Source organism: Prionailurus bengalensis, chromosome B4, assembly GCF_016509475.1.
Source record: "Prionailurus bengalensis isolate Pbe53 chromosome B4, Fcat_Pben_1.1_paternal_pri, whole genome shotgun sequence".
NCBI lineage: Eukaryota > Metazoa > Chordata > Mammalia > Carnivora > Felidae > Prionailurus > Prionailurus bengalensis.
Window position 1 is genome coordinate 40,039,096 of NC_057358.1, and position 11,749 is coordinate 40,050,844.

At 47.9% G+C, this 11,749-nt stretch overlaps 1 protein-coding gene across 1 annotated transcript; it reads left to right on the top strand.

Annotated features, from left to right (window-relative positions):
* Positions 1-8,188: 8,188 nt before the first annotated feature.
* Positions 8,189-11,103, top strand: KCNA5 (potassium voltage-gated channel subfamily A member 5). Its single transcript, XM_043561976.1, has one exon. The coding sequence runs from the start codon at positions 8,500-8,502 to the stop codon at positions 10,309-10,311; it is 1,812 nt and encodes a 603-aa protein (XP_043417911.1). The 5' UTR covers positions 8,189-8,499; the 3' UTR covers positions 10,312-11,103.
* The last annotated feature ends 646 nt before the right edge of the window (positions 11,104-11,749 follow it).

Here is an 11,749-nt window from a genome sequence, read left to right on the forward strand (position 1 = left end):
CCTCATCCATGGAACCTGTGAACATGTTACCTTACATAGCAGAAGGGACTTTGCAAATATGATTAAAGTAAGGATCATACAATAGGAAACCAATACAAATGGCAAGGTCCTTAAAAGATGGAAGAAGACACAGAGAAGGAGATGTGACAAAAGAAGCAGAGTTGGAGGGATGCAAGTATGCTGGCTTTAAGGATGAGGGAAGGGGCTATAATCCAAGGGATGCAGGTGGCCTCTAATGAATACACCTTGAAGCCTCCAGAGGGAACCAGTGTTGCTGACACCTCAATTTTAGTCCAGAAAGATGAATTTTGGACTTCTAACCTCCTGAATTATAAGATAATAAATTTATGTTGTTGTAAGCCATAATTTTGGGGTAGTTTGTTAGAGTAACAATAGGAAAGTAATATTAGCAAGAAGGTCAAGAGCCAGATCATGAATGGCTTGCCCCCACACCCATCACTCAGAGAATGCTGAGGCTAATACCCAGGCATCAGGTTTCACTTTCCACCAAACTGGGAGCCCATAGCACCATGACTCGGTTAACAGAAGGATGACACCATTAGTCACTACAGGCAACTAAGGTTAGCTAGCATTAACAATATTAACTAATATCAATTGAGTGCTTGCAATTTCCCAGACATTTTCATGCTTAAAACAATTACAGGAGGTAGGCACTATTAGTGTCTTTATTTGACAGATGAAGAAACTGAGGCCTAGAAAGGTTGAATGTCATAACAAATAAGAGGTGTTGCTGGAACTTGACTGGAATCTACCTCAATCCAGATACTAAGCTATTTATCTCAAAGAACTTCCAAACCTCTGAATTCCTTATGCAACACAGCGTCTAATAAAAGGACCAGACTCCTGAGTAGGACAGACCCTCTAGGGACACTGGTTCTCAAACTTTGGTAGCATCAGAATCCCCCAGAAAGCTTGTTAAAACAGATTCCTTGTAGGAATTCTGACATTCTGATTCAGTAGGTCTGAGAAGGGACTTGGGAAATAACATCCCTCATAAACTTCCCGTTGACCTTGACACTGCCCTTCCATGAACTGTTCTTAGGAGTAGCAAGCTTCTGCAAGCCATTGCAACTCAGCCCCTACCTCCAGGTCCAGTGACATTGAAACTGAGGCTGAGCCCTAATCCTGTTTCATGATTTTTGTCAAATCAGAATAAAGAGGATTTATTTTGATAGGAACATTGAGAAAAATGGGTGCTGCCTGGCCTGCATGAATTATGTAGTGATCACATGTTTTTCCAGCTTGAAAGGATGCTCCTTCCATAGGAAGAAAACTGTCTTAGGGGTGTCTGGGTGGCTCATTTGGTTAAGTGTCCAACTCTTGGTTTGGTTAAGGTCATGATCTCACAGCTCCTGAGATCAAGCCCCGTGTCAGGCTCTTCGCTGACAGCGTGGAGCCTGCTTGGGATTTCCTCTCTCCCTCCCTCACTTTCTCTCTTCCCTCAGCAACTCCCTCACTTTCTCTCTTTTAAAATAAATAAATATGCTTTTCTTTAACCCTCCTCCCTCAGCTCCTCCCTCACTTTCTCTCTTTTAAAATAAATAAATATACTTTTCTTTAACCCTCTCTTACATTTGCTTAGCACTTTTAAAATAAAGTACTTTGTTCCTATATCTTGATACATAACCTAAATTCATACTTTATTTTTATACAATGTGGACAACAATTTAGCTAGAGAAGCCACTGAATACAAAATTCTCAACTAATGCCTTCCTTGATCTGGATGCCTACGCAGAGAGTGAGGAAATAAAAGTTGCACATGGTATTGACAAAGTATAAAAAATTCAGACATCTCTAACCCTGACAACACATGAAGCTACTGGTTCACAATTTCAAAGTCAGGAAGCTTTCATGGTTTATAAGTGAGTACCATAGTGAGGTGTGTTGAAGGAGAAAATGAGAGAGCATGAAAAATAGTCATGATGTACCTATAATCCACCAGTTCATCAATGGAGGAGGGAAGGGGAGGGAGGGAAACCATTATTCATCAGGGCAAGCCGTCCCTTGAACCTCCCAGTCCCTGTGCATCTAGGTCACTTCCCTTTCTATGTTTGGCTCTGAAAATGCAGTGGACCCATTAATGAATTTATTCCTGGATTAAATCTGGGGAAGGTGGGAGTGAGGGAGGGAGAGAAAAAGCCAAGCTCCAGATGTGAGCCTTGATTTGTGAACGGCCTCTCATCTTAATCCCTGCAAACGGGAAATCCTAGCACTAGGCTTGAGGTCTCAGGATCTGGGTCATTTAAACATCATCTTTCTGCTGTTCACCGTCTTCTCCTGCTTCCATCTGTAACACAGCAGATAAATCCCCTCCCCCCACCCCACAAGTGCACACTTGTTTTGTATGTGTGCCTTGTTGACTCCACCTCTGCTGCTCCCATCAATCCGGAAAGGAAGGTCATTTCCAGGGCTTCCTTCCCAAGGTGTCAGATTGAGGGGCAAGTGAGAAGGGAAAGGGAGGGAAGGAAGAACAGCTGCTCCCCTCATTAAAGATGTTTTCTACTACAGATCTGGAAGCAGAATGCATCTGGGAGAGGGGATCAGGAGAGAGACAGCTTTACCCTTTTGCTGATTAATACTCTATTCCCAGTTATTGCTTGATAATATGCCCTTGTGATATTACTTAATAGTAATGAGCCATAGGATTATATACTTTGTAACATTTAGCAGTAAGACCCAGAGTATCAAGTTTTCCTCTTAAATTTTTTTTTTTAAAAAAACTATGTATTTTGGTTGATTTTAACTATGCTGCCTCCTATTCGGTTCTCCCTGCTCCAGCCTAAGAAACCCTGAACCCTCTGTCCTGACTTTCAGAAACTCTGTGTTTCCATAACATCAAGGAGTTGTGGGAAGGTCAGGGGAAGGCAAGCCTTCCCAATTTGGGGGTGACAGCTTCCCTCATGGAGGAGACACAGTGGTGGTTTTGTTCAATTTCCTTTTATAATGAAGAAGAGACTCAGTTGGGATGACAGTAATTCAACATAACTGGCTTGTCAGAGTGATAGCAGGGGGACTGGGGAAATGGCTCAGATTGTACCTTTCCTCCTTAAGAAATCTAAGATCTCTCAGCCATGCATGGTGCCTCGGAACTTTAGAAAGCCTGGTGTTGGTAGAAGCAGAGCCTTTCTTTCTCCCACAAAAAAGAGGAGCAGGAGTAATTGAGCCCTGAGCCCTGGACAGACTGGCTAGTACTTTTAATGGTTTGCAAAGTTAGTACCTTTAATGGTTTGTCAGCCCATGCTCTTGCTAGGACCCTCTTGTTGCATTTTTTAAAAAAATGTTTGTTTATTTATTTATTTTGAGGGGAGGGAGGGCAGAAAGAGAGGGAGAGAGTGGATCCCAAGCAGGCTCCCCGCCCAGCACAAAGCCTGATGAGGGGCTATATCTCGAGACCTTGAGATCATGACCTGAGAGGAAATTAAGAGTCAGTCGCTCAACTGGCTGAGCCACCCTGGCGTCCCCCATCTCATTGCATTTTTGATGAGGTTCCCAGGTCTGTAACACCCTCCAAGGTAGAGCAGCAAAACTGATGTTTGGCAGGAAAGACTACTGGCATAATTAGAACACAATTTTATTTTTGCCTCCTTCTGTTCCTTTAAATTTTGCCTAATGGTGGAAGCTTTTCCCTTGACCTAGATGAAAATTAAGTGGACGTTTATGCTTTATCGTTTAGTCTTATACAATAAACAGTTATGGTAACTTTAGGTCTCAAATACTATCTCAATCTAGGAACTAAATTGCACAGTCTTATATATTAAACTGTTTTTAGCCACAAAGTTGTTTTTTTTTTAATGTTTATTTTAAGAGAGAGAGAAAAAGACATGGGGGAGAAAGAGAGAGAGAGAGAGAGAGAGAGAGAGAGAGAGAGAGAGAGAGAGAGATTGATTCCCAAGCAGGCTCTGAGTTGTCAGTGCAGAGCCTGAAGACACAGGACTTGATCTCATGAATGTGAGATCATGACCTGAGATGAAATCAAGAGTTGATACTTAACCGCTTAACCAACTGAGCCACCCAGGTGCCCCACAAAGTTGCTCTTATACACAAAATTGAGCTTGTTTGTGTCATAATAGATAATGCATATAACCTGAACATAGAGCCAAAGCACATTTAATTCACCTCCCCTATCTGGCCACCCAAATGAGTCTTACGTTTTTCTGATTGGGCTCCAGCTCCACGATCACTTTGACTATTTAGTTAATCTCCGATATCAGATTCAGTTCCTATCCCTGTTTCCCCTCCCTTCCTGCTCCATAGCTGAGCTCCTTTCTCTTAACTCAATTGCATTTAACACATCCTGATTGAAATTCCTAAGATGAACAGAACACGATGTTTGGTGTTGTAAGGGAAATGAGATGAGTAACGTATGGAATTTGATTTCAAGATACCTCTGTTTTTCTCTATTATCTATCTATCCATATACCTGTCTACCTACCTATGTATTATAAATGATAGATAGATAGATAGATAATAAATGGAAGATAAGTAGATAGACATATACACACATAGAGATAAAGTTAAGATATATTCTGGCAGACGTGGAGGGGAGAAGAGACTAAAAACAAGTAGTGGAGAGTAAAATAGAAGTACATTGGCACACTTGCTTTCATAGAAGCACAAGCAAAGTGTCTGAGGGTGGAAGGAAGAAAGTATTATTGAATTTTGCTGGGGAGATCATGAAACATGACCTAGGGAGCTCTTCATAATCTGGATCTCCTCCACCTCTGTAGCCCCATCTCACAGAACTCTTTCTGAGCCCCCCATCAACAATACTGTCTTTCAATTCCTCAAACCAGCCCTGAGGCCTTGGAACATACTCTTTTTTCCACCTGGAATAGTTTTTTCCCCATCACCACCTCAGGAAAACTTCCTGGGGTCCTTGATGATGTCCGGCTCCCTGCTAATCTCACAACACCCTACATTCTACATGGTGTCTCTTAAAATTGCAATTAAGCAACCAGTGGAAAATTAGACGCTTAGTGGCTTTTGCCTCCCCCAAGATATAACTCCACAGAAGTTAAAAAATATGTCTGTCTTTGTCCTCAGTATCCTCCCAGAACCTGGAACAAGGCCTTGCACATAGTCGATGCTCAATGAATTATTTTTGAGTGAATTAAGAAAGGTGGCATTTGGGATTTTTTTTTCTCCTCTTCTTCTTATCTATCTCCTTTCTCTTCAACCCCAGGCCTCCTTCCCATCAATGCCTTACTTCTCTTAATATATTCTATTTTTTCTTGGTTCTGCATACCTTCCAAGTCCTCCTGTGGTCTACTAGGACCAGTCCGATGAATTAGGGGAAGACTTCCCATTTGTCTGCTCTGTATATCTCATTCTGGGGGACATAATCTAGGTGTCTAAGTAATTCCTTCGCAGGCCTTGTCTGGAGTTTGTTTGAGAGGAGGTGACTCACAAGTGCGACCTTCAGACAAGAGCCTTAGCATTACTGCGGGTCTTGTCTGAAATGTGGTCTGAATTCTCCCTGCATCAGAGTCTGTGTTTGGACCAGATCCTCAGGTGATGGTGCACATGAAGCTCTGTTGTGAAGGGGCTTATCTCCTAGGGTTAGTTGGGTAGAGGGGGGAGCAAGTTTCAGTTATATGACAGATCAGGTAGTGTTGGAGTGCAAGAGGTTTACTGGGAAGTGATAGAAGAAAGAGAAAAGAGCCTACAGAAGCCAGTAGAGAAAGCCTGCAGCCCATGATGCTGATCCCATGACACCTGTGAAAGCAAAGAGATGAGGAAGAAGGTTGAATGGAGTCTCAGACTGAAACATATTTCTTACAAAGTTGTGGCCAACCCAATGGGGGAGATCCAAGGCAAAGAAGGCACAGCAGAGGAGTTCTGCATTGGGCATAAATGGCCAGGTCCCTGGAACCGAGTTGTTCTCAGTCATTGGCAGAGGGCTGCCCAGGAAGGGTGAGAAGTTGCTAATGGCTGGAAGCTCTCAGCTAATGGCACTCATTGAAGCTGAAAAGCAACTGCTTTCTTTAAAGCACATCCTCCCAGTATACCCCCATGGCTCCCATATGTGACATCTGAAGATAATTGTACAAGAAATCTATAATTGCTGGTAAATGTATGGAAAGCAGATTGAAGGAAATACCACATTAAAGGAAACCTACTTTATATGCTTTTTCAGCACTGTTTATGTTGTGCTCTTATTCTTCAGAGAACAGTCTCTCTAAGGGCCCCTGGAAGACAAGGTCCTGAGGACTCTATCCCATAGGGAGCTCAGGCAGAGCCCTTGTGTAAACCAAGATGGCATCCCTGTATTACAATGTGCATGAATCAGTAAAGACGACTCAGTGGCCATGGGTCTCTTGAGCTCATCCTCTACAAACTCAGTAGGCCCCAGGGGCAAACCTGATCCTGACCAGACAACCTGAGAGCCAGAGAAGAATCAAAAACTCAGGGCAAATCGAACAGGGATAGCAGAGGTCTAGGGAGGGGAGGACAAGGCTCTGTGGTTACAGTGATACCCTCACATATTGATTTTCACTTTCCTGTCCCTTCCTCACCCAGGCACATTTGCAAAGACAGCCACCCCCCATGCACAGAACCACACACAATGAAAACATTTACATAGACCACATTCACATCCACCTTCATGCAACACACAGAAAGGCCCCATGCAGAAAAGCCCTATTTCTTCATACCTGACACAAGCTTCTATGTGCACACCTTGCTATTCCAGCAAACACTTGTGCACCCCGTAGCAAGTTTCCCAAACTTCCCTTAGGTGCAGATACATTTCCAGACAAGAGGCTGTAACATCCATATATATTAACAATAAACAACATACAGGAACAAAAAGAGACAAACTTTGAATGAACTTTGAACATTCGGAAACAGCTACTTTATGGTAACTTAAAATCAACAAATATCTGGAGGCTATGTCTGGAGATGGCAGATATGACTTGAAAGATATTTCTGTTGTCCACTAAAACCCCACAGGGGCTGGGGCAGGGGTAGATAGCCCATTTCCTAACCTAGAGAGACTTGGCTGTTACTCAGCCAACCTCCTGCCTCCCGAGGGAGAAAATTAAAGCTCTCAGGCCAGATGCCAGGAAGGGGGAGCACTTGTACCTGGAACAGGGGTTACACATTTCTGTAGAGGTATAGAGTGGAGGCAACAAGGGCCCAAGCTCTGCTTGCTTGGATTTGAATCCCAGCCTCACCACTTTCTACCTGTATGACCATGGACAATTTAGTCAATCCATGTGTCTCATTTTCCTCACCTAGGAAATGGAGATAGATAGTAATAGTACTCAGAAAACACATTGCTGTAGGAATACACCGGTCAGTATTCATAAAGTGCTGAGGGTAATCCTAGTACATCCTAGGAGCAAAGTAAGTATTGCTTCTTATTCTACTCTTGGGAGTCCTCTAGCCCTGGGATTCCAAAACCTCCCTGCCCCTCCTCCCTCCCCCCCCCCAAACCCCTCTTCACAAAGCTGTAGTTGCTAGCTCCAAGCTTCACAGCTCTCACCAGGATCTTTCCCCTCCTCCTCCCCTTCTCTGTTAACGGTTTTTATAAAGAGATTTGTGGAGAGAGCATGGAGGAGTTGTGTGTCCTCAGCAAATTTGTTCCACCTGCCATCACTTTCTGGACTGGGAAATCAGGGCTGTCCCAGCGCAATGGCATGGGGCACTGCCAGCTCTTAACCTTTTGTTGGGTGTGTAGGAAGATGGGAAGAGACAGGCTTCTCCACTGGTCTGGAGGTATCTCCATTGCTATGGATCTCTAGATTTCTAGATCCGCAGGAGCTCCGCCCAGCCCCTTCCTGTCTGTAATTTTTCCCCAAGAAGAGAGAATAGGACTGTTATTTCTTGTCTCATCCGTCCAACCCAAGGCAATTCATTTCCTCTGGAGTCCAGAGGCGTTCAGCGAGCTCCCAGGTGAACTGAAATCCACAGCTATTCTCATCTGGTTGCCCTGGGAGTTTGGGCGCTCTGGGTACAACCTGTTCCTTCAGCCTCTCCATTCCCTCCCCCCTCCCTCCCTCCGCCAGGCTGCGCGCCGCTCAGCCCCCCTTCCTCCCCTCGCCCGGGGCCCCAGCAGTGGCCTCCGGGGAAACACCCGCTGCTGCGTGCCCCGAGAGGTGAGGCGGAAAGAGGAGGGGAGGGGGCCGGGCGGGGTTGGGGGGGAGGTGAGGGAGGAGGCGGGAGAGCCGCGCAGGGTGGAGGCAGAGCACCGCCCCGCAGCCAGAGAGGGGCGGCTGAAGGTTGCATCTGCTGGAAGGAGGCTTTGGCTGCTTGGTAACGGGCTGCCAGAACAGAGAGCGAGGCTGAGAGCGGGGCAGCAGCTTCTTGACGTCAGGACCGAGCCAGGGGATCCTGCCAAGCAGCCCCAGCCCGCCCCACAGGGGGGCCGGCCGACGGTTCGAGAAGAGCCCTGGACGCGAGGCGCCCAGCGGGGCGTGAGGTGAGGGGCGCAGACGCCGGTCAGCAGGGGCGAAGCATGCCCCCTGCCCCCTGGCCATGGAGATCGCCCTGGTGCCCCTGGAGAACGGCGGTGCCATGACCATTAGAGGAGGAGGTGAGGCCCGGGCAGGCTGTGGCCAGGCCATAGGGGGAGAGCTCCAGTGCCCCCCGACGGCTGGGCTCGGCGATGGACCCAAAGAGCGGGCTCCAAAGGGGCGCGGCGCGCAGAGGGGAGTGGACCCGGGAGGGCGGCCTTTGCCGCCGCTGCCACAGGAGCTGCCACAGCCTCGACGGCTGCCACCGGAGGACGAGGAGGGAGAAGGCGACCCTGCCTTGGGCATGGCAGAGGACCAGATGCTGGGCGCGGGGTCCCTTCACCACCAACGCGTCCTTATAAACATCTCCGGGCTGCGCTTCGAGACGCAGCTGGGCACGCTGGCGCAGTTCCCTAATACCCTCCTGGGGGACCCAGCCAAGCGCCTGCGCTACTTCGACCCCCTGAGGAACGAGTACTTCTTCGACCGCAACCGGCCGAGCTTCGATGGCATCCTCTACTACTACCAGTCGGGGGGCCGCCTGCGGAGGCCGGTCAACGTCTCCCTGGACGTGTTCGCAGATGAGATCCGCTTCTACCAGCTGGGGGATGAGGCCATGGAGCGCTTCCGGGAGGACGAGGGCTTCATTAAAGAAGAGGAGAAGCCCCTGCCCCGCAACGAGTTCCAACGCCAGGTGTGGCTTATCTTTGAATATCCAGAAAGCTCGGGGTCCGCGAGGGGCATCGCCATCGTCTCGGTCTTGGTCATTCTCATCTCTATCATCACCTTCTGCTTGGAGACCTTACCTGAGTTCAGGGATGAACGCGAGCTGCTCCGCCATCCTCCAGCGCCCCACCAGCCTCCTGGGCCACCCCGGGGGGCGAATGGCAGCGGGGCTCTGGCGCCTCCCTCTGGCCCTACGGTGGCACCTCTCCTGCCTAGGACCCTGGCAGACCCCTTCTTTATTGTAGAGACCACTTGTGTCATCTGGTTCACTTTCGAGCTGCTTGTACGCTTCTTCGCCTGCCCCAGCAAAGCAGAGTTCTCTCGGAACATTATGAACATCATCGATGTTGTGGCCATCTTCCCTTACTTCATCACCTTGGGCACTGAGCTGGCAGAGCAACAGCCAGGGGGTGGAGGAGGAGGTGGCCAGAATGGGCAGCAGGCCATGTCCCTGGCCATCCTCAGGGTGATCCGCCTGGTCCGGGTGTTCCGCATCTTCAAGCTGTCCCGCCACTCCAAGGGGCTGCAGATCCTGGGCAAGACCTTGCAGGCCTCCATGCGGGAGCTGGGTCTGCTCATCTTCTTCCTCTTCATCGGGGTCATCCTCTTCTCCAGTGCCGTCTACTTCGCAGAGGCTGACAACCAGGAGACCCACTTTTCCAGCATCCCGGATGCCTTCTGGTGGGCAGTAGTCACGATGACCACGGTAGGCTATGGGGACATGAGGCCTGTCACTGTAGGGGGCAAGATCGTGGGCTCGCTGTGTGCCATCGCTGGGGTCCTCACCATCGCCCTGCCTGTGCCGGTCATTGTCTCCAACTTCAACTACTTCTACCACCGGGAGACAGACCACGAGGAGCAGGCAGCTCTTAAGGAAGAGCAGGGCAGCCAGAGCCATGGGGCAGGGCTGGACAGTGGAGGCCCTCGGAAGGCCAGCTGGAGCAAAGGGTCCCTGTGCAAGCCTGGGGTGTCCCTGGAGAATGCAGACGGAGCCAGAAGGGGCAGCTGCCCCCTGGAAAAATGTAACCTCAAGGCCAAGAGCAATGTGGACTTGCGGAGGTCCCTCTATGCCCTCTGCCTGGACACGAGCCGGGAAACGGATTTGTAAGGGGAAGCCTGGGCAGATTGGTGGTAGTGGGACAGGGATGGGGGAGGCCTCCTGAGTCTGGGCATGTACTTCATACCACAGAGTATTTCAAGCCCACCTTGAAGTCTGTCCCTCTTCTTCCACTTCTTCTGTCCCTCCCCCTCCCTCCCTTGATCCCCCATTTTTCCTCTTCTTTCCATGACACCAAGGGTCGCCTATTTTTAAAAAGTACCACATTCCATGACGCAGGAGCTGTTGAAATGGTGGGCACTGTAAATGGATGTATTTGTAGCCAGTTTCCTATACCCAGCAGAGGGATAACCCAAACAAAAATGACTTTAAATAGCCCAGATCCCAAGAGATTTTGTAACCCCCTCCATGTGTTCCAAATTTGCTTTACATATGATTTTATTTGTGTATAGGGGGAAATATTATTTTTATGGCTGGTGAATGGATTTTTGTACTGTAGTTCAGATGGAGATATTTTAGATACATTTTCCAGAAATGTTGTATTTATGGAAGAGAGAGTTATTGTGATGTTTTTATGTGATACGTATATTACAGCCAGAGACCCTGGTTGTGGCTGTTCTGGTTCCTGTGTCTATAAGCCTCTCTCTTTTCTGGGATGTGGTATCGGTGCTTTGAGTCTAGGGCAGGGAATGTTCTGGAAGAAAGGAAAATCTGACCTTTTCTGTGCGCCTTAAACACTTCTTGTAACTTTCTTTGAAAAGCATTTTAATGACGTTGAAGATAGGCTTCTGATAATTCATTCTCTTAATTTTTATCCCAGGAAATAAAATGTTACTTGGTTGAGTCAAGTGTTAGTTTTGTTTTTGTTTTTGTTTTTGTTTTGAAATTTAGAAAGGAGTCTGTGACTTACTGTTTCTGGTTTTGAAGTCAGAGCAAACACCACCTTCACTGGGGTAGATCACTTGGAAAGTTAATGGTTTGATTGTCAACTTCTTTTGCTGGGCCCCCTCTGCCCATCACAGACAGAGGGATGAACTCTATTTGCCTCAGACTGTTTATGACATGCCACCTGATGGTACGGTATCAGACTCAACCATCAGCGGGGCGGGGTTGGGGGGGGGGGGAAGGAGCCAAAAGGCATGAGAAGATCAGACCCCTTATGACCCCACTGCTGTCTCCTGGGACTGCATTTCTGAGTTCTCCTTTGTCTGCAGGCTTTAAGCCCTGTTTAACATGGCTCTCAACAGCTCTGTGAAACAAGCCTGATTCTCGCAGACATGAAGCCTGTTCACAAAAGTGCAGCCCTGGTGTGAAAGTCATGGAGGAGGGAGGGACTAGTGCTTTGCTGTTAAACTCTCCCCATCAACCATGGTGTGGGAGAAGGGAATGCAGTGACTTTCTGGTGGACAGAGGCAGAGAGAAGCCAAATGGAAGGATTTGCTTGTCCACATTGAAGGCTAGTTTCTACGGATTGTGGCCTTGTGCCGAG

What these genes read in the sequence shown, in the direction of transcription:
- KCNA5 (XM_043561976.1), top strand. Translation starts at nt 8,500, where the DNA reads ATGGAGATCGCCCTGGTGCCCCTGGAGAACGGCGGTGCCATGACCATT.